Below are 23,788 nucleotides of genomic sequence, written 5' to 3'. Positions count from 1 at the left end.
TACTGGAGTTTCAGCTTTAGCATCATTCCTTGTAAAGAAATCCCAGGGCTGATGTCCTTCAGAATGGACTAGTTGGATCTCCTTGCAGTCCATGAGACTCGCAAAAGTCTTCTCCAACACCACAGTTCAAAAACATCAATTCTTCGGCACTCAGCCTTCCTCGCAGTCCAACTCTCACATCCATACATGACCACAGGAAAAACCATAGCCTTGACTAGATGGACCTTTGTTGGCAAAGTAATGTCTCTGCTTTTGAATATGCTATCTAGGTTGGTCATAACTTTTCTTCCAAGGAGTAAGCATCTTTTAATTTCATGGCTGCAGTCACCATCTGCAGTGATTTTGGAGCCCAGAAAAATAAAGTCTGACACTGTTTCCACTGTTTCCCCATCTATTTGCCATGAAGTGATGGGACCAGATGCCGAGTAGCTAGTAAATGCCAACATTTTTTTTTAATATATCTTTAACCAAAATGGGGTAAGGGTTCAAACCGCATATTTGGTACTAAAATTTTTCAGAAATTTTTTTGGGGGGAGCGGCAATTATATACAGCATTTTCTCTATTAAAAAAATCCCTCTAAGATTCTCAGTTATAACAATTTATATAACAAATAACATCACTATGATTTTTAAGTAGAGGTCATTTAAAACATTGTGATAGGCAATGGTATGGACCTTACACTACCAGGCTGAGCTAATAGACTTTCAGAGAGCAGGAAAAGGCACTCCTGCACCCCACCTCAGGGCTGACACTACTCTGTGGCCACACAGAGGCTTCCTATGGGAGGCAGGCACTGAATTGAATTTCAGACTCCATTCACACCCCAGCCCATCCCCTGCCCCCACCAGACACTTCTGTTTAGGGCATAACTTTGTTGACTATGATGGCAACCTTGATTGCTAACCTCCAAATCTTGCCTTGTAAAATAAATTTGCTTAAATTATCGAGCTCTTATATTTGGCAAATTGTCCAGTTAGTTTTGCATTCAGGCGCCTCAGGTCTCCAGGAAATACGTAGGTTGACTGTTAGAAAACTGTAAGCTCCATACAGATCCAGATGGGGTCTTTCTTGTGTACCTTTATGTCCCCATCTAGAAGAGTATCACTCAGTGAATGCATGATAAATATTTATTGAATGAATGAATGATAAACAAAAGAAGCACAGTATGAGTCTAAGTTTTAACATTCCGTAGCAGTCTAGTTAAAGCTCTGAGCCCTGCATTTCTACCATTAAAGAGGGAATAATTCTAATCACATCATGCTAATCACATCATTGGATTGTTATGAAGATTTAAATAAGAATATTATAAGAAAGTATTTTCTAAACATTCAAACATGTTATTATAATAATTATTATTTAAAATGTCAATTTAAAAAATCTCTTTACCAATAAGCAGAATTTCTAGACCATGTGCATCTTAATTCATTATCCAACTTTAAATAGTAAAATAATATTTTTGTTGTTACATCTGGGGTCAGTCCCTGGTCAGGAAACTGTGAGATCCCACAAGCCACACAGAGCAGCCAAAAGAAAAAAGAAAAAAAGGAAAAAAACCCCACATATTTTACAGAATTAGTTTAATATTTGAAGCAATCCTGAGAGGTAGCTATTAGCCCATTTTACAGAAAAGTGAAGGTAAGGTAGAGTAGATCTTGCATAACCAGTCTTTTAATCACAGAAGCACCTGTTCAGCACAGAAGGGCCAGATACAAATATGCACGTCAATCCTGATAAGTCTTTACCAGACCTTATCACATCTCAAAAATGAGCACGGAATTCCCATGAACTTAGGGAAATCTTAATAGTTAGTTTAAGAACCTACCTATAAGCACTTAAATAATTTCTCCTTATAGTAGCTATAACGAATCAACACTGAAAATATTTGAAAACTTTAATAACTGTGTTTTGATCTGATCAAGACCTCCACCAACAACAGCAGTTTACACATATTTAAAGCACTGTCTCAGGCAATTCTGAGAAAATAATACAAAATAAATAGGGTGAAAGAAAACATCTATATTTTGACACTATATAAAGAAGTTTCTCTTGATGAAAGTGAAAGAGGAGAGTGGAAAAGTTGGCTTAAAGCTCAAAAAACTAAGATCATGGCATCTGGTCCCATCACTTCATGGGAAATAGATAGGGAAACAGTGGAAACAGTGTCAGACTTTATTTTTTGGGGCTCCAAAATCATGGCAGATGGTGATTGTAGCCATGAAATTAAAAGACGCTTACTCCTCGGAAGGAAAGTTATGACCAACCTAGATAGCATATTCAAAAGCAGAGACATTATTTTGCCAACAAAGGTCCATCTAGTCAAGGTTATGGTTTTTCCAGTGATCATGTATGGATGTGAGAGTTGGAGTGTGAAGAAAGCTGAGTGCCGAAGAATTGATGCTTTTGAACTGTGGTGTTGGGGAAAACTCTTGAGAGTCTCATGGACTGCAAGGAGATCCAACTAGTCCATTCTAAAGGAGATTAGTCCTGGGTGTTCTTTGGAAGGACTGATGCTAAAACTGAAACTCCAGTATTTTGGCCACCTTATGCGAAGAGTTGACTCATTGGAAAAGACTCTGATGCTGGGGGGGATTGGGGGCAGGAGGAAAAGGGGATGACAGAGGATGAGATGGCTGGATGGCATCACGGACTCGACGGATGTGAGTCTGAGTGAACTCCAGGAGTTGGTGATGGACAGGGAGGCCTGGCGTGCTGCGATTCATGGGGTCGCAAAGAGTTGGACACAACTGAGCGATTGAACTGAACTGAACTGAAAGAAGTTTCAAACTCTGAAATCTGAAAACCCTTTCACTGCTCTGACTCTTTTCCCTTGGTCCACCTAGAAACATTTGTTCTGAATTGCCATAATGTACCAGTTTATTTACTCTTCAACACTATAAGCTTATTGAGAGTAGGAACTGTGTATTGTTTATTTTTCCAACCCATCTCACACTTTCTTCAAATACTGAGGCCAGTTCCTGGTTATCTATGAATTAAGTTTGTGGTTTACCCAATGGAAAACTTCCATTAAAATATGCTCTTTTGTGGGGGGTGGGTGGGTGTCAGCTTTATTAATATAATTTCCATATGATAGGCTTCACTAATTTTAAATACACAATTCATAGTTTTTAGTATATTCACAGAATTGTGCAATCATTGTTGTTGTTCAGTCACTCAGTTGTGTTCAACTCTTTGAGACCCCATGGACTGCAGCATGCTAAGCTTCCCTCCCCTTCACTATCTCCCAGAGTTTGCTCAAACGCATGTCCATTGAGTCAATGATGCCATCCAACCAACCAACTCATCCTCTGTTGTCCCCTTCTCCTCCTGCCTTCAATCTTTCCCAGCATCAGGGTCTTGTCCAATGAGTCAGTTCTTCAAATCAGGTGGCCAAAGTATTGGGAGCATCAGCTTCAGCACCAGTCCTACCAATGAATATTCAGGACTGATCTCCTTTAGGATGGACTGGTTTGATCTCCTTGCAGTCCAGGGGACTCTCGAGAGTGCTCTCCAATACTACAATTCAAAAGCATCAATTTTTCGGCACTCAGCTTTCTTTATGGTCCTACTCTCACATCCATACGTGACTACTGAAAAAGCCACAGCTTTGACTAAATTAACCTTTGTTGGCAAAGTAATATTTCTGCTTTTTAATATGCTGTCTAGGTTCGTCATGGCTTTCCTTCCAAAGAACAAACATCTTTTAATTTCATGGCTGCAGTCACCATCTGCAAGGATTTTGGAGCCCAAGAACACAGTCTGTCACTGTTTCCATTGTTTCCCCATCTATCTGCTGTGAAGTGATGGGACTGGATGCCATGATCTTCATTTTTTGAATGTTGAGTTTTAAGCCAACTTTTTCACTCTCCTCATTTCATTTTCATCAAGAGGCTCTTTAGCTCCTCTTCACTTTCTGCCATAAGGGTGGTGTCATCTGGATATTTGAGGTTATTGACATTTCTTCCAGCAATCTTGATTCCAGCTTGTGCTTCATCCAGGCTGGTATTTTGCATGATGTGTAATCATTACCACCTTCAATTTCAGAACATTTTCATCACCCCAAAAAGAAATGCCAGGCTATCACTCCATAGACCCGCATCCCCCAACCCTGGGTTAAACACTAATCTATTTAAAAGCAGTTACCTCTCAGTGTTGCTATCTTGATCAATGTGCCCATTCTGGACATTTATATGAACAAGTGGGATCATATAATAAATGCCAAAACTTTCTTTTGAAGAAAAAACCAAAACCACAGATGTAACATGTAACAGTTTTTTGGGTCACTTTGTCATTTTCATACTGTATCATTTCACAAAAGTTTTTTCTACCTGTTGTTCTTTTGAAAATATGTTTTTAAAGAGATTAAGATCTAGTCTTGTTTTCAGGAACATCTAAGTAGTTTTGTTAAACACACTGATCTAATTTAAATTCAAAACATGAAATAGTGTGTTATCACTTTTAAGTTATGGACATATAAAGTGCAGATTAATACTTAGGGTCTTCAGATTTAGCATTCCCTTTAATTCTTTTACTGTTGCATCAAGGTTTATTAACTCATTGTGATGTAGCAGGAGTATATGCAATGAAGGCAAATAGTGCAGGCCTGAAAAAAATAAAATATTTGTGTAAGATTTAAAACATTTTTTTAAATGAATAAAAATGTTTTGTAGTACACCTCTTTGTATCTCATGATAATAGTATACAAGTACTTTAATACCTGGCTTGTAATTATCAGTTTAGAGATTGTTGCAGATACAAAATTAACTCAGAGTGAAACACCGATTTGACTGGGACAAAATATAACCAGTAAAAACATTTAAGATTATTTATGAAGTCATTATTTTTATTAATGCTCCCAAACATTGTTAAAAATTTTGCTTCCACAATATCTAGTTTGTGTCCAACGATGTGGTAGAATGGCAAAATTTTTATGTTAAAAAAAAAAGATTCTTTAACATCTTGGATAAGACATATGATAATATTGAGCTAAAACCATAATCAAACAGCACATCTTAAATGAAATATACATAAGAACATTAAAAATTAAGTTTCTATCATATATCTTCAATGAAAATGTTAAAACAGAGTTTTCCACGCCATTAGCAATACCATGCATGTGTATGTGCTAAATCACTTCAGTTATGTCCAACTCTTTGTACTGTAGCTCTTATGGACTACAGTTCACCAGGCTTCTCTGTCCATGGGATTCTACAGGCAACAATATTGGAGTGGGTTGCCATGTCCTCTTCAGCAATACCATAGTTGAAAGTTATTATTTATTTAAAAATCTATTCAATTAAAAGAGAAAATTTAAGACATACCTTCAATATCAAATATTGCATTGTTGTTTAGATATAGTTCTGCCAGACAATAGTTTCTGGTTAGAAATGTTATTCCATGGAGCTGAAAATGAGAGTTAGAGAACAATATACTTTCTACAAAAATTGTACATAATTATATGCACATATATAAATTTAGTTAAGAGCTAACATTTGCTGTTTTTATTAATTATCTGCAACTTCTTGCCTGGGCTACTGAATTGCCCTTGAAGGTACATGTGATAAAAAGAGTGTGTGCCTACAGGACTGGAAAAGGTCAGTTTTCATTCCAATCCCAAAGAAAGGCAATGCCAAAGAATGCTCAAACTACCACACAATTGCACTCATCTCACACGCTAGCAAAGTAATGCTCAAAATTCTCCAAGCCAGGCTTCAACAGTACATGAACTGTGAAATTCCAGATGGTCAAGCTGGATTTAGAAAGGGCAGAGGAACCAAAGATCAAATTGCCAACATCTGTTGGATCATCGAAAAAGCAAGAGAGTTCCAGAAAAGCATCTACTTCTGCTTTATTGACTATGCCAAAGCCTTTGACTGTGTGGATCACAACAAACTGTGGAAAATTCTGAAAGAGATGGGAATACCAGACCACCTGACCTGCCTCCTGAGAAATCTGTATGCACGTCAAGAAGCAACAGTTAGAACTGGACGTGGAACTACAGACTGGTTCCAAATCGGGAAAGGAGTACATCAAGGCTATATATTGTCACCCTACTTATTTAACTTATATGCAGAGTACATCATCAGAAATGCTGGACTGGATGAAGCACCAGCTGGAATCAAGATTGCAAGGAAAAATATCAGTAACCTCAGATATGCAGATGACACCACCCTTATGGCAGAAAGCAAAAAACTAAAGACCCCCTTGATGAAAGTGAAAGAGGAGAATGAAAAGGTTGGCTTAAAACTCAGCATTCAGTAAACTAAGATCATGGCATCTGGTCCTCGGTTCATGGCAAATAGATAGGGAAACAATGGAAATAGTGAGAGACTTTATTTTTTTGGCTCCAAAATCACTGCAGATGATGACTATAGCCATGAAATTAAAAGACACTTGCTCCTTAGAAGAAAAGCTATGATCAACCTAGACAGCATATTAAAAAACAGAGAAGTTACTTGGCCAACAAAGGTCTGTCTAGTCAAAGCTATGGTTTTTCCAGTAGTCATGTATGGATGTGAGAGTTGGACTACAAAGAAAGCTGAGTGCCGAAGAGTTGATGCTTTTGAATTGTGGTGTTGGAGAAGACTCTTGAGAGCCCCTTGGATGGCAAGGAGAGCCAAACAGTCCATCCTAAAGGAAATCAGTCCTGAATATTCATTGGAAGGACTGATGTTGAAGCTGAAACTCCAATACTTTGGCATCTGATAGTAAGAACTGACTTCTTGGAAAAGACGCTGATGCTGGGAAAGATTGAAGGCAGGAGGAGAAGGGGATGACAGAGGATGAGATGGTTGGATGGTATCGCTGACATGATGGACATGAGTTTGAGCAAGCTCTGGAAGGTGGTGATGGACAGGGAAGCCTAGTGTGCTGCAGTCCTTGAGGCTGCAAAGATTCAGACACGACTGAGAGACTGACCTGAACTAGCTGACTTAATACAAACTTTTCTTACCACATCTCCTCTAAACTGTGTGGTTTTCAAAGCTTCTGGAATCTGGTCCAGCCCTTTGTTTCGACAACCTTTCCTGTTGTTCTGCTCTGTGTCATAGCACTGGATTTGGCTCCATATATCCACTGATTCACCATCACATATTATTAAGTGGCTATTATGTGCCAAGGGCTCCCTCCTCAGATAATGCTAAGCCGTTTCTGCATCTGTGTATGAGTCATGATTTCTCTTTGCCTGAATGGCTTTTCTTCCTGGTACATTTCTGATTATTCTCAAGGATCTGCCCTAGGCTGGCAATGCCTCTCCCACCATCCCTGAGCAGGCTGCCACAACACGTTTCCACTGCTCCAGAGATTCATTGAGACCATTCTTTGATCTCTTTGCATCTCACTGCTGTCTTCTTGCTTTGTTTTGACCCACATTTTGCTTCTCTAAACTTCCACATGCTCCAGGACTTTGAGTCAGATTTCCTGAGAGATGGTTTAATTCAGTAGTTAAATGCTCTACATGCCACCCACCCGCCCTTCCTCTGAGGTATACCTTCCCCCTCTCACCACTATTCCTCCTCCCCCAAGAAGGCCTAATTCTGAATTCTCTTTCTTTAGGCCCCAGTCTACGAGCCATCTCCTCTTCTCGGGCTCTCTGTCCTTCGTGTCAACAGATCTCAGTTGAGCCAAGGACTCTGTAATCTGCATACATTCAGGAGATCAGACCCAGGGCTAACAGCTCAACTGGCCACCATTTCCAAGAAGCAGACAAGATACAGCACAATCCTCTTACTTTACAGCTCATCTTTCTTTAATAAGTCCTTTCCTGATAACTCCAAATCCCATGAACCTTTCTTTTCTTGACCACATCCAACACTTTCTTAGACTTGTGCAATTACTTGATCACTGGTTTTGTGTCTTCCTTAAGGAAAGAAACCATGTTTCTTCAGTCTCTGATCCTTCCCATCTCTCCATTATCCTAACTACATGGTGAAGTGCGATCTTACTTTCAAGATGAGATTAGAAATTTTGTGTGCTATATGAATTGGAAATAGTCAAGAGCACTCTTGATAATTCCTCTAATGAGCCATTACGGTACATAATAGGGGTATTTAACTCTGATCTGAATTCAGAAATGTTTGTTAGTCTGCAAGGAGAATCCCACTACTTTAAAGAAAAATATTGATTTTATAACCCTGATAAAATTTGACAGATTTGAGTTATGAGGATGAGACATGGTAGAGTCACAGGGTGGGGCAGATAAGTTCTAAAAGCAGTGCTTAAGTTAAATGTGAACAATGCTCACTTTACAGCTTAATACAGGATGTAGCAGGGAGAAGAATCTCATGAAACAGTTTTGACCAAGTGCTTACTGGTTTATATATACAGAAATAAGTGCTCATATTGCAAATTAGTTTTATATGTTTATTAAAATCTATCACGGGAAATACTGTCATCAGTTAAATAAAACTGTTTTAACTTTTGATGGATTGATTTAGGTAGACAGATGCCAACTTATCTGACTTAGTGAGGATTTATTAGAAATTTTACTCATGCCCTCTCATAACTCAGAAAAGCTATTTTAGATTTATATTCAAAGTTTGAAAATGGGTTTCCTTAGCAAATTTAATTTTTTCTTATACTTGCAACAGTCCCAAATTATGAATCTATAAAATGCACATGTTCTGCTCAACCTCATTGTCTCCCAGTCGTATCTGTACCTAATTACATCAGCACTTGTGAAGGAGAAACACTAGTAATTTCACTTCAGCTTTTTGAGAGAAGCCAAGTTTGTGCCAAGTAGGAGAGACCATTGACACAGAGAGGGGTGGGTCCCAGTTGCTTCCTATCCCTTCCACTCTTCCTGCTAACCTGACAGCCACTCATTACCTTTTGTCTTTCCCCTCACCAATCCCTAATCTAATGATAGCCACACTTAACATCAGCATGGAAACAGAACACCAGGGCAAATCATGACTTTTTCTTCTCTTTTTTTCCCCCAGTTGCCTGCCCAACATTGACAGAACATTACTAGTTAGTTGAGGTTTTAATTTCTCTTGCATTATGCATTAACACAAGAATACTAATAAACTCAAACCATTTAATCTTGATTATAGAATAATAATTTTCTCAAGAGCGTTAACATCTCTGAATCATGATTATTGGAATTTTAAGATTGCACTACTTGTTGGGATGAAATGATTTGGGGGAAATGGAGTGAAAGGAGATAAAGCCAGATCATGAGGACCTTGGGGAACTATTAAAAGATTTTGTACAGAGAAGTGTTATTTACCAGTTTTATTTTGGAAAGAAAATGGCAGAAAAGAGTACTGTTTAGAAGAGACAGTAATGACAAGAGATTAACAAAAATGGTGTTATGCTAATTCAAAAGAATATATGGATCCCAGAGTACAGTAATGACAGTGGAAGAAGACCAAAGTAGAGGAAATTGAGAGATAGTTCCAAGGTAAAATTCACAGGACCTTATAGACATTGCAATGTACCAAGTTGCTGAAGTTAAGATCCAGGAATGGGAGTTGAAAGACTTGCTGATTATTTTGACACTCAGACCATTGTTAAAGTAAAACATTATTACAATTTTCCACTTAGAAAAATCTACACTACCAATTTTAAGGATTGCCATAAAATTTATATTAGAATGTGACATTTCACAAATTATATCAAAACCTCAGATATGCAGATGATATCACTCTAATGGCAGAAAGTAAAGAGGAATTAAAGAGCCTCTTGATGAGAGTGAAAAAGGGGAGTGAAAAAGCTGGCTTAAAACTCATCATTCAAAAAACTATGATCATAGGATCCAATCCTATCATGGCAAATAAATGGGGAAAAAGTGGAAACAGTGACAGATTTGGGGTTCCAAAATTACCATGGATAGTGACTGCAGCCATGAAATTAAAAGACGCTTGCTCCTTGGAAGAAAAGATATGATAAACCTAGACAGCATATTCAGAAGCAGAGACATCACTTTGCCGACAAAGGTCCACATGGTCATAGTTTTTCCAGTAGTCGTGTACAAATGTGACACGTGGACCTGAAGAAGGCTGAGCACTGGAAAAGACTCCTGAAAGTCTCTTGGACAGCAAGAAGATCCAAGCAGTCAATCCTAAAGGAAATCAGTCCTCAATATTCATTGGTAGGACTGATGCTGAAGCTCCAATACTTTGGCCATCTGATGTGAAGAGCCGGCTCACTGGAAAAGACTCTGATGCTGGGAAACATTAAGGGCAAGAGGAGAAGGGAGAGACAGAGGCTGAGATGGTTGGATGGCATCACTCATCATGATTAAGTGGACATAAGTTTGACCGAACTCCAGGAGATAGTGAAGGACAGGGAAGCCTGGCATACTGCAGTCCATGGAGTGGCGAAGAGTCAGATGTGACTTATATCTTATCTTAGCTCAGGGTTTAGCATATAGCAAGTGGTCAATAAACAATAGCTGCTATTATTTACTCCCTAACCATTATTACTTTTGATACAGTGGAGAGCACTTACATTTAAGATAAAAGCTCTTATGGGTCACCACTGATGTACTAGTGGGGAAATTTTTAGGCCAGCATGATTTTAAAATTAAGGAGGCATACTTTTAGGGAAGGACTTCTCAACCTTTAAAACTATTGACATTTGAGGCCAGATAAATCTTTGTTGGGGTTGGTGGAATTGCTCTGTGGATTGTAGTATGGTTGGCAGCATCCCTAACCTCTATCTGCTAGAAGTCAGTAGCATACACACCCCAGCTGTGAAAATAGAAAATGTTTCCAGACATTGCTGCATATTCCCCTTCTATATGTGAGGTGGGAGAGGGGTTGCAAAGTCATTCCTGATTGGGAACTACTGATTTAGACTCAAGGGAAAAGTCATATCTTTTAAACATTTATTATGACCCAGGAACTAAGCCAAATGTTTTCACCAATGTCATCTGAGTAGCCCATGGTATTTGTTTTATTTCCTTTTTTACCTAGGAGGAAACTGAGGCTTAGACAAGTTAAACAGTTTCTCAAGATAACAGAGCAAGGGTTCAAACCCAAGACTGTCTGATTCTCAGACCAAAAGTTGGCATATAGTGCATCATGTGGTTCATTAAATTGGGGGAATTTCTATATAAACCATCCAGAAGACATTCAGTTCAGTTCAGTTCAGTCGCTCAGTCGTGTATACTCTTTGCGACCCCATGAATCGCAGCACACCAGGCCTCCCTGTCCATCACCAACTCCTGGAGTTCACTCAGACTCACATCCATTGAGTCGGTGATGCCATCCAGCCATCTCATCCTCTGTCATCCCCTTCTCCCCCTGCCCCCAATCCCTTCCAGCATCAGAATCTTTTCCAATGAGTCAACTCTTTGCATGAGGTGGCCAAAGTACTGGAGTTTCAGCTTTAGCATCATTCCCTCCAAAGAAATTCCAGGGCTGATCTCCTTCAGAATGGACGGTTGGATCTCCTTGCAGTCCAAGGGACTCTCAAGAGTCTTCTCCAACACCACAGTTCAAAAGCATCAATTTTTTGGCGCTCAGCTTTCTTCACAGTCCAACTCTCACATCCATACATGATCACAGGAAAAACCATAGCCTTGACTAGATGGACCTTTGTTGGCAAAGTAATGTCTCTGCTTTTGAATATGCTATCTAAGTTGGTCATAACTTTCCTTCCAGGAAGTAAACGTCTTTTAATTTCATGGCTGCAGTCACCATCTGCAGATTTTGGAGCCCCCAAAAATAAAGTCTGACACTGTTTCCACTGTTTCCCCATCTATTTCCCATGAAGCAATGGGACAGGATGCCATGATCTTAGTGTTCTGAATGTTGAGCTTTAAGCCAACTTTTTCACTCTCCTCTTTCATTTCATCAAGAGGCTTTTTAGTTCCTCTTCACTTTCTGCCATAAGGGTGTCATCTGCATATCTGAGGTTATTGATATTTCTTCCTTAGCTTGAATATAATTTCAAGTAATGGAAAATATTATTAGTTTGAGTAATGGAAAATATGGAGTAATAAAAAATATTCCACAATTGTTTTTTTCTATTATGTCAGCAATAACCAAAAAACATGTTTAAAATGTACAAAATATCTGGCATCAAATGAGAAAAAAGAGAACTATAATAATCTTGAAATATATACACATATGGCAAAGTACTAATGTCATCTGAAGATACATATACATGTGATATTTACATAGATATATGGGCTTCCCAGGTGGCACTAATGGTTAAAAAAAAACCTGCCTGCCAACACAGGAGACATAAGAGATGTGGGTTTGATACCTGGGTAGGGAAGATCCCCTGGAGGAGGGTATGGCAACTCACTCCAGTATTCTTGCCTAGAGAACCCCATGAACAAAAGAGCCTGGTGAGCAATAGTCCATGGGGTCGCAAAGAGTCGGACATGACAGAGGCAATTTAGCATGTATGCACAAATAAAATTACCTTATTTAAGCAATAAGACAGACACAGAGAGGTTGAGTAACTTGTTCACAGGGCTACACAGCTAGTATATAGAGGAACTGAAGTTTGGCCCAGACTCCAGAGTCCTTGCTGGGAACCACTGAACTTTATTACCACCCAGGGTAGGAAGCTGAGCTGTGAAGCTCATTCCCAGATGCAGCTTGAGTCACTGGCTTGACTAGTCCCATCCATCTGATCTAATCTTGAATCTCAAGGGATCTGGGTTTCTCTCAAAAATTGCTCCAATCTGGCTGCCACTATCTTAGGCTAACTTTGGGTCCCAGGCACTGTCCTCTCATGTCTCCAACCCTTAGGAAGTTTTTCTCCAGTTTTATCAATGACTTTCCAGCAGAAACTAGACAGATGCATCTGATTGCCAATCAGTCCAAACTAAAAGAACCATGCAACATTGGTGTGAAGCAAAGTAATACGTAAGTAAATGCACTTGCTCTTGGTTTCCTCCACGTTGCTTTTCAGCATTCCTTTTTTCCAGCATCCTCTTACCCCTGAACACCCCACTTCAAGCCCTTTCAACATGCTCTAGAGTCCCATTTCTGCAGATTGGTAGAGGTAAACTGCTATATTGTTGATAAGGCTTAAGATAGCCATCCCAAAGGTGTTTCTTTTAAGTTATTTTGTTTACTGTTTTACCCCTTTCTCTTAGAACACTGTCTGCTAGCAGTTGCTGCTGCTCCTGTTAGTCACAAAGTCATGTCCAACTCTTTTGTAACACCATGGACTGTAGTGTGCCAGGCTCCTCTGTCCATGGGATTCTCCAGGCAAGAATACTGGAATGGGTTGCCATTTCCTTCTTCAGGGGATTGTCCTGACCCAGGGATCAAACCCACGTCTCCTGCATTGCAGGTGGATTCTTTACAGCTGAGTCATCAGGGAAGTCCTGCTATTTCTTTTCAATTAGAGGATTGTGATCGATGACTCTCTAATTGCTGACTTTCAGGTCAGTCTGAATAGGTATTGTGCTCTGAGAAGATTTCCGAGTGTCTCTCGAATTATGTTCCATAATAGCTCCCTAGGATACAGCTTGTAAAATCAGTTTTAGAGACTATGTTCACTAAATCTGAATAATGCCATCAATATAAAGAGTGTCTTCAAAAAATGTCTATTGTAAAACAAGATCACAGACTTGGAAGGAAACTTAAGAATTATGCACATGATTGCTGGTGAGGAAAATGACTTCTGGTTAAAAGTTCATATTATAAACACAGATTTAATTTTTTCCAGCCAAATATTTATCTAAAATGACAATAAAATAATTGTTTCAAAAGACGTATATTCATAAAGAGAGGGAGAACAGAAAATTAGACCATAGCAATATGGTTTTGGAAAGCATATAATCTAGGGGTAATAGAATTAATAGAAACAACAAAGTCAAATTCTAAACCAGAAAACAACCTTATATTTATACCATAAAATTCTAAAAAGGCTCAAAGACTGGACGTGAGGATAAAGAGGAGAAGATTAACTGAGCAGAGAAATTCTACTCAATAATGTTCCCAGTATAACCACATGGCAACTGGACTTCTCCCCTACCACCTCAAAAGACTAGAGATTCATTCCCTGGATGGAATGAGGGACTTTTTTAAGGGAACTCTTTTAAGACAAGAGTTCCTGGTCAAGTAGCCACTAGACAGATGTAAAGACAGAGGTTCCCACTGAAAACTGAGATTAAGGGAATGTATGTACACTATATGTTGAGGGTTCCCAGCCCTCTTTTCCCAGCTTGGCTCTCAGAATGTGGGCAGCCAGATCTTAATAGTTTAATCCTGCTATATATAAAGATAATATAATAATAACATTTAGAGGGGTATAAGAGCCCTGGGAAATTAAAAACATGAATGTAGTCTAAAATGTAATAAAAGAGTTGGAAGAGAATGTTGAGGAAATTCTCAGAAAGTAGAGCAATCTGACCAAAAAAATAGAAAATGGAGAAACTAAAAGAAAATTAGAGAGCCAGTTCAGTAGTTCAACATTTGTGTAGGAGTTCCAGAAAGAGAATGGTGGACATAAAAAGAAAGAAATCAACAATACACTCCAAGAAAAATTCCCTAAATGGAAAGATATGAGTTTCTTGACTGTAATTTCCCCAAGCTCACCACAATGGTTGAAAACAGATCTGTACCAAAGCACATCACTGTAAAATGTCAGAACACTGTCCTCCAGACAGAACACATGTGCTCACATGTGCACACACACATCATATTCAAGGATCAGAAATCAGAACGAAGAATGGCTTCATACTCCTCAAAAGTTACGCTGAAAAAATACAAAACAGTGGAGTGATGCCTTATCTCTAACTTAGAATTCTACCAACCCAATGAGCCAAAATATCTGTCCAAATATGAACACTGAATATACACAATTGCAGGCATACACAATCTTAAAAAAAAAATTACCACATGGAACACTTTCTCACAAAGTCGCTGGAGAATGCAAATCAGAAAAATGTAAGACACACAATTCAAGAAACAAGAGCGGGCAAAGGGAGTCCCTGGTATGGCTATGAAGGGTGATTAAAATTGTGCACAGAGCGATACAGGGCATAAGTCCAGAGTGGAGCATGTCAGAAGGCTATGGGCATACTTCGAGAAATAAAAGCTACTGAATGATTCATTGAATAGATTTGGTCAACTGAGAGAGAGTTTGGGTTGAATAAGTAATAGTAACTAACAAAAAGTATATTTGGTTGTTTGGGTTGCATAACAAATATCACAGACTGGGTGTCTTACACAACAGAAATTTATTTCCTCATAGCTCTGGAGGCTAGAAGTCCAAGATCAAGGTGCTGGCAAGACTGGTTACATTTTGAGGCCTCTCTCCTTGACTTGTACATGGCCCCTTCTGATACCTTCACGTGACTTTCTATCTGTATGCACATGTCTATTCTCTCTCTCTTTCTCTCCTCCTCCTCGTCTCTTTCTCCCTCTCTCTTCCCCTCTGACCCTCTCCCTCCTCCCTTCCATTTTCACTCTTACTCTTGCTCTCTCTCTCCTCTCCCTCTCTATCCTAATCTCCTCTTCTATGATGACATCAGTCACACTGGATTAGGGCCCACCCTGATGTCCCCATCTTAACTTCATTTCCTCTATATAAAAGCCCTAGTAGCTACCCTAGTCAGAGAAGGCAATGGCAACCCATTCCGGTGTTCTTGCCTGGAAAATCCCATGGACGGAGGGGCCTGGTAGGCTGCAGTCCATGGGGTTGCTAAGAGTCAGACACAACTGAGCCACTTTACTTTCACTTTTCACTTTCATGCATTGGAGGAGGAAATGGCAACCCACTCCAGCGCTCTTGCCTGGAGAATCCCAGGGACGGCAGGGCCTGGTGGGCTGCCGTCTATGGGGTCACACAGAGTCGGACACGACTGAAGCGCCTTAGCAGCAGCAGCAGCTTCCCTAGTAGCTCAGTTGGTTAAGAATCTGCCTGCAACGTAGGAGACCCGGGTTCAATCACTGGGTCAAGAAGATCCCTTGGAGAAAGAAATGGCAATCCACTCCAGTACTCTCGCCTGGAGAATTCTATGGACAGAGGAGCCTGGCGGGCTACAGTCCATGGGATTGCAGAATCGGACACAACTGTGTGACTTTCACTTTCATAAAGGCCCTATATCCAAGTACAGTCCCATTCTGAGACAGTGGGGTCTAAAACTTCAACATATAAATTTTGGGGCAGGGAAACAATTCAACCCAGAACAAAAAACTACTTAACAAATCAAAGGAAAATAAAATCCAGGGAAGTAGAGGAAATCCAATAAAGGGAAAGTAGCTAGAGCTTAACACATGGCTTAGCTCTGAAGAGCATGGGTTGTCATAATAACATACCCAGTGAATATTGATTTAACCAAACTCACAATACTGCCACATCAGGGGAATGGGAAATGGAAAGTATGCCTGTGTATGGAAAGTATGGAAGTGGAGGCAGGAAAGACAAAGCATTAAATCCTCATTTTTGTGGAAACTCAATAGCTATTGTCTAAATGGGAAAAATCAAGTGGCAACAATACCAGAATGTGACTTTGAGATATGCAGCTAAACAACAAAAGATCACTTAAAAAACTGAAAGTTGTTGCATCTGGGGGCTAACAAATGAGGGCAGAGTGTGCAGAAATGTTGCTAATGTATAGAATTAGCTAATTCTTTAAATTATTATAGTAGTGATACATATAGCTGTTAAAAACAATTTTTTAAAAAAGTAGGTTCTTAATATTCATTCCGTGCTTACTGTATGTGCTTCTTTGTTCAGTACTTCACACATGCCATCAAATTTCTTCATCATGACACCCCTTAGTTATGAAGAATAAACATCCCGTATATTATATAAGGGGGCTTCCTAGGTGGTGCTAGTGATAAAGAACTCGCCTGCCAATGCAGGAGATGTAAGAGATGTGGGTTCAGTCCCTGAGTTGGGAAGATCCCCTGGAGGAGGGCATGGCAACCCACTCCAGTATTCTTGCCTGGAGAATCCCAAGGACCCTAGTAAGCTTACAGTCCATCGGGTCACAAAGAGATGGAGAAGACTGAGCCGACTTAGCATACATGCATATTATGTAAGAGGAATTAGAGCTCTAGACAAATATTTGCTAAATATTATCAGCTTATTAGTAACAGGATTATAACTATACCTGAGCTCCCCGTTCAGTATCCAGAGTTCCAGACTCTGCCAGGAATTATTATGTAACTATTGGTATTATTCTTTGGATTTTCATCTTTCTAAACATTATCTTATTAAATATAAGACAGACGAGTCATTATTTTTTAGCTTCCCGGCACTGAATCATCCTCCCCACAATTCAAGGAATTCTTTATCTAATGAGCTTTGGTAGGTATTAGGACTTACTCCTCATTAGGCAAAATACTCGCTTTTCTAGATTTCCTGGCAGGTAATGTGTGGACACATGACTAGGCTGGATGCAATCCTACATACACATCGACTCTAAACTTTAAATCAGGAACTAGTAATGCAATCCAGAGAAAATCATAATTCCAAAAGTCACATGCACCCCAGTGCTCACCACAGCATGAATCACAATAGCCAGGACATGGAAGCAACCTAAATATCCATCAGCAGAGGACTGGATAAAGATGTGGTACAGATATACAATGGAATATTACTCAGCCATAAAAAGAAAGAAACAGGGTCATCTGTAGAGATGTGAATGGACCTAGAGACAGAGTAAAGTAAGTCAAAAAGAAGAAAACAAATTTCACCTATTAATGCATATATGTGGAATCTAAAAAAAAATGGTACAGATGATCTTATTTGCAAAGAGAAATTGAGACACAGATGTAGAGGACAAATGTATGGACACCAAACGGGGAGGGGGAAAAAAGGGGGTGGGATGAATTAGGAGATTGGGACTGACATACATACACTGCTATGTATAAAATAGGTAACTAATGAGAACCCACTGTTTAACACAGGGAACTCTACTCAGTGCTCTGTGGTGACCTAAGGAAGGAAATCCAAAAGAGAGGGGAGATATGTATCTGTATAGCTGATTCACTTTGCTGTACAGTAGAAACTAACACAACATTGTAAAGCAATTATACTCCAATAAAAATTAATTTTAAAAAATCAGAAACAAGTAATGCAAAGAGGTAGAGACAGTTTTGTGTTAAATCTGCTGGTGGCAGAGAAGGAGACAGCAACATTCATTCCCCACTGCAGTGGAAATGTGGCAGCAGGAATGGGGACAGGAAAAAAGCAGCACGGGTGGGGGCTTCTCTTGCTGATTGGCAAGTCAACAGTGCGTGTGGAAGCCACTTCTGTGATATGGCTGTGGCCGTGGCTTCTTTGATCCTAAGAATTTTCTACACTTGATTCCTAAACTACCTAATATTCACCCAGTATCATTTCAACATATTACTTTCCTGCTTAACTCAGCTAAAGCATGCTTCTGTTAAGGGAACTTCTGTTTACCTTAGCTAGCACCTTTGCAAAGAAAAGTTCAACTTGGCAGACCTAGCTATGATGCTTAAAAAACAAAACAGAAACTGAAAAAACAAAACCTAGAAACTATTTTTGAAGGAACAAAAAAGTATCATATTAAGTAAAATATTGTCGTTACCCTCCCCAAACTTATAATTTATGATCCATTACATGACTTTCATGATTCACTGACAAAATGGAAATATTATATTTATGAGAAAATATTAGAATGTTTATGTACACGTTTTTCCATTCAACAAATACTTGTGGAGCAGCTACTGTGTGCCAGAACTGTGTTAAATTCAGTGGTATAGCTATGAAAAAAACAGACAGAAACCTTGTCTTTTTTTCTAGCAGGGAAAGAGAAAACAAATAATACTTACAATAAGTAAATTGTGTATTATGGAATCAGTTGATAAATGCTATGGGAAAAAAATTAAGCATGGAGATTGGGGGTGCCAACAGGGAGAAAATGTTATATTTCAAATGGGCTGGTCAGGAAGACGTCACAGAGCAGGTAATAGCTGAACAAATTCTTGATGAGGAAAAGGGAATTGGCCATGAGAATATCTATGCAGGAGCACTTGAAGACTAGCCAGTGTATATAGGTCCAGAGATAATAGGGTACATGGTGCTGTTGGGTCAGTGAAAGAAGAGGTATTGAGGTCAGAGAGGTAAGCTGGCAGCCTACGTGTGCAGAGCCTTTAGGCTACTGAAAGAACTCAGCTGAAAATAATAGGTAACCATTAGAGATTTTGAGTAGAAGAGTAACGTATTTTGGCTTAGATTTCCACAGATCACTCTGTCTTTGAGGGATTCTCAGTGAGGAGCAATTTCGTACCCCGGAGAGCATTTGACAGCGTCTAGAAACATTTTTAGTTGTTGCTTCTGGGGAGAAATCCTTTAGCAGGGGTGCTGCTAAATATCCCCAAATGCACAATACCACCCCTACAACCAAGAATGATTCAGTTCAGAAGGTCGGTAGTATCAGAGTTGAAAAACTTTGGGGCTTTAAAGACCCCTACACCAGAGATTAAATGACATGACAAAATTCTGAAAAATTCTATAATTATGTGTTATTTAAAGGAGTATATTATTGCATGTTTGATATTATAATTACAATAGCCCTAAATTTACATGAAATTCTTAAGTATTAGTTGGGAACAATTTTAATAATATACACTGAATCATATAGGAGGAAAAAAAAGAAAAATTTCAGTATACTTTTAGGATTTCTAAGTTCATGTATATGGTGTTCCTGTCCAATAAGTGAACATGATGCATTCATTTGGATCAGTTTAAAATGTATACAACACTTGGAAATAAAATCTACACTTTAAAAATATTGAGAAATAACTGTTTTTGTACAATGCAAATAGATCTTCATTCTCATGTTTTTCCCTCTTTATTCCATGTTCTTGACATTTTTATATACATTTTTTCCCCCAAATAGGTTACATTTTTTGGATCATATAAATATTGTTGTTGTTTAGTTGCTAGTGGTGTCTGACTCTTTTGTGATCCCATGGACAATGGTCTGCCAGGCTCCTCTGTCCATGGGATTCTTCAGGCAAGGATACTGGAGTGGGCTGCCATTTCCTTCTCCAGAGGATCTTCCCAGCCTAGGTATGGAACCCATCTTCTGCACTGGCAGGCAGATTCTTTACCACTGACCCACCTGGGAAGCAACTAGATATATAGTGTATATGAATTTCACAACCATGCACTGAAATCTTATTTAGGTTACTTTTTTGAGGAGGTTTTAAATATTTGGTAAAATATTCTTTCAACAAAGTTGACATGAGAGATAATTAATATTACACTGAGATAACAGAAACACCTAAGAGCCCAAATTATAAGGAATGTATGCTAGTTCATTTTATTCATTAATTTCTCATATGCTCTACCACAGGGTTTGTAGTGCTCTAAATAGTTTTTTGGAACAAAGTATGGCATGTATAAATGAATAGATAAATGTATATATACCTAAACCTGATTAAAGGAATCAACTAAACTTTCACGAGGCAAAGCATGTTGTGAAAACTACCTGAAAAAAAAAAAAAAACCATTGCTGCTCAAAGAGTTCTTTACAAGTATTTAAAACTGTACGTTACAAATAATTATTTTAATTTTCAAATTGTGACTTGCTAGTTTCGTACATCAATCAGATCAGATCAGATCAGTTGCTCAGTCGTGTCTGACTCTTTGCGACCCCATGAATCGCAGCACGCCAGGCCTCCCTGTCCATCACCAACTCCCGGAGCTCACTCACACTCACGTCCATTGAGTCAGTGATGCCATCCAGCCATCTCATCCTCTGTCATCCCCTTCTCCTCTTGCCCCCAATCCCTCCCAGCATCAGAGTCTTCTCCAATGAGTCAACTCTTCGCATGAGGTGGCCAAAGTACTGGAGTTTCTGCTTTAGCTTCATTCCTTCCAAAGAAATCCCAGAGCTGATCTCCTTCAGAATGGACGGTTGGATCTCCTTGCAGTCCAAGGGACTCTCAAGAGTCTTCTCCAACACCACAGTTCAAAAGCATCAATTCTTCGGTGCTCAGCCTTCTTCACAGTCCAACTCTCACATCCATACATGACCACAGGAAAAACCATAGCCTTGACTAGACGACCCTTTGTTGGCAAAGTAACGTCTCTGCTTTTGAATATGCTATCTAGGTTGGTCATAACTTTCCTTCCAAGGAGTAAGCGTCTTTTAATTTCATGGCTGCAGTCACCATCTGCAGTGATTTTGGAGCCCAGAAAAATAAAGTCTGACACTGTTTCCACTGTTTCCCCATCTATTTCCCATGAAGTGATGGGACCGTACATCAATATGCCTTCCTAAAATACACACATGTGTGCCCTTTACCAAATTTGCAGTATGTGCTGCCTGTCTGGGAGATAGGGAAAAACAAAGTACCTTTATGGCACAGAAGAATAAGCTCACTCTTTCTTGAAATGATTTTGCTTATATTAGTGTGGAAAATGTTGTTATAAATATTTTTATTACTTTTTAGATGATGAAGTATGACTTTGTCAGAAGATGTATTTTTATTTAAATTTACTTTGTAAGAGTTGTCAACTATTCAGTTTTTGCTACACGGTGGAAACTCAGATTGTATTTTGCATAGTTGCTTGGTGAGGCATTATTTACTTACTGTAATTATATGCTTACTGTAATCTGTGATAAATAGAATATACCCAAGTACTGCTAGATCTTCCAGAAATAGAAAGACACTAGCATTGTGGCACTATTATACACTCATTATTAAACATCTGTTTAAAAAAACTTTGAGGAAATGAGCCAAAACACAAATAGATCAAATGTATACATTTGTAGTATAACATGCAAATCACTTAGATCACTCGTCCGAGCAGACCCAGATTCTTAGGAAAGCTAGAAAAGATGAACTGTGACCTAAAATTCCCTCAGTCAGGCTCACTGGAAGATGAGACAAGAGAGAGTGTTTTGAAGGCTTCAGTTTATAAACACCTAAGAGCAGCTGCCTCTCACTAATTACATCAGTGGAGATGAGAGAAAGATGACTCAGAAAGAGAGTTGCTACAGAACTAGTGAATATCTACACAATACAAGGAGAAAGCAAGCCCTAGAGAGCATAATGAAGGAGGAAGCAGGATAGCGTGAACAAACCTAGGAGAGTTGGGGCATTGCAAATCCTTAGAAACAATTTGTACCTATTTAATTTGTTGGTTCAGGGTCAGACTAGAAGCTCCAGTTTTATCACCCATTGCATAATAATGGGGAGAAGTGTGCACCCTCTGAGCATGTTCGGTTCCAAACACACCAAACCACACTCATTCATTGTCTCCCCAAACCACTGCTTTCTCTCATTCCATTCCAGGTAGTTTGCAACCACAACGCCCTCACCAGGAGTATAGCCATTCCCTAATTCTATCTCTAGGGCAGGTACTGTCCTAGTCATTGTTATAGTCTATCAGTGGCCTAAAACAAGTACAGAATAAACCATATTAGATAGGATGCTTTTGACTATAAGTAATCTCTAAGCGCAACTCAAACTGGCATATAAATTAAAATACTCATTATCTCACATATCTAGGAGTCCAGAAGTTGTAAGAGCCCCAAATCTCAATGATTCTCTGAGCTCTGCTTTTCTCAAAATGTTGGATATATCCACAAGTTGGAAGGATGGTTTCTGGCTTATAAGCCAGGCCAGAAAATGTCCAGAGGAAACAGTGGACCTCTTCCAGTGTGCTTTGAGGAATAAGGAAACCTTTCACAGAAGTCTCCCAGGAGCTACCTCCAATGTCTCTATTGCAACAATTGGATTATGAGCCCATTCATTGACTAGCCACTCACAAGGAGGATGGGGTTATCCTGACTGGTTTAAACAGTTCAGGCTCCACCCTTTGGAAGTGGGAATGGGACCACCTACCTGAGTAACAACAAGTGTGTACTAAAACACAAACTCAGATTCTGCTATCCAGGTAAAGGAAGATAATGGATAATCAATAGACAACCGATAAAATGATCAGTGCATTTGCCTCCACAAAGTTGTTGATTGAATAAATGAATAAACAAAAAAGATGTGTTCATTTTATGCCTTAGTTGTTCCTAAACAGAGGGTAGGAAATAAATCTAAGGACATTTATTTATGTTCTACAATAATGTGAGAACAATGCTGGTCACAGATTCAAACCATTGTTAGCAAAACATTATAATTCTAAATATTTATGTTCATTTGTCACTGTTGATGTTTCTCACCAAGATTCTCCATATCATTTCTATACTGGCATAGTAACTTCCTGATAGTAGTTCACCCAGTGTAACCTAGATTGTAAAGAAAACTAATAATCACATTTTTTCCATAGGAATTTTGATGAAGTACCATCATAGCTAATATGCCCATTAGAGTTTTAGATGCTGAATAAGACTTCAATTTTTCATGGAGTGTGAATACTCTGACAACTTAGCAACCAGTCAACTATTGATCAACCCAAAAATTCACATTGGCTTATTCACTCATCTCGTGACCACTTAAAATTTATTTTAATATGATATCTTTTCAGGATTATATGGAATTGTTGTTCAGTTGCTAAGTCATGTCTTACTCTTTGTGACCCCATGGACTGCAGCACTCCAGGCTTCCCTGTCCTTCAATATCTCCCAAAGTTTGCTCAAATTCGTGCCCATTGACTTGGTGATGATGCCATCTAACAATCTAAATAAATCTATTTTTAAAGAACAAAGTTAAGTGATGGCTATTTGGGAAAGAATATAGTTTGTTAAACATAAATAACCAAACACTAGAAGAGAATTTAGCCCTTTTGTTGCACCCTTTCTCCACCAATCCCCCTTCAAAACTAAAGTACAATAGTTGACAGTGTGTGCAATCCTTTCCTATGTATATAATGCATCTGTAAGTCAACTGTATGAAAATTCAGTGAGTGCCTGAAGGTGGGATGGTGTCC

General features: G+C 39.0%; 1 protein-coding gene across 1 annotated transcript in view; it reads right to left on the bottom strand.

Moving 5' to 3' along the window:
* Nucleotides 1-23,788, bottom strand: part of LRRC72 (leucine rich repeat containing 72) — a 55,708-nt gene that overhangs the window by 15,640 nt on the left and 16,280 nt on the right. The window contains exons 3-4 of the mRNA XM_055589909.1: nt 5,320-5,401; nt 4,491-4,601 (exon numbers count right to left, since the gene is read on the bottom strand). Coding sequence (XP_055445884.1) covers nt 4,491-4,601; nt 5,320-5,401 — 193 coding nt within the window. The remainder of the gene's footprint in view (nt 1-4,490; nt 4,602-5,319; nt 5,402-23,788) is intronic.

The sequence above is a fragment of the Bubalus kerabau genome, chromosome 8 (assembly GCF_029407905.1).
Source record: "Bubalus kerabau isolate K-KA32 ecotype Philippines breed swamp buffalo chromosome 8, PCC_UOA_SB_1v2, whole genome shotgun sequence".
NCBI classification, from domain to species: Eukaryota; Metazoa; Chordata; class Mammalia; order Artiodactyla; family Bovidae; genus Bubalus; species Bubalus kerabau.
The sequence above is the reverse complement of the archived record's forward strand: the minus strand, read 5'-3'. Positions and strand labels throughout refer to the sequence as shown.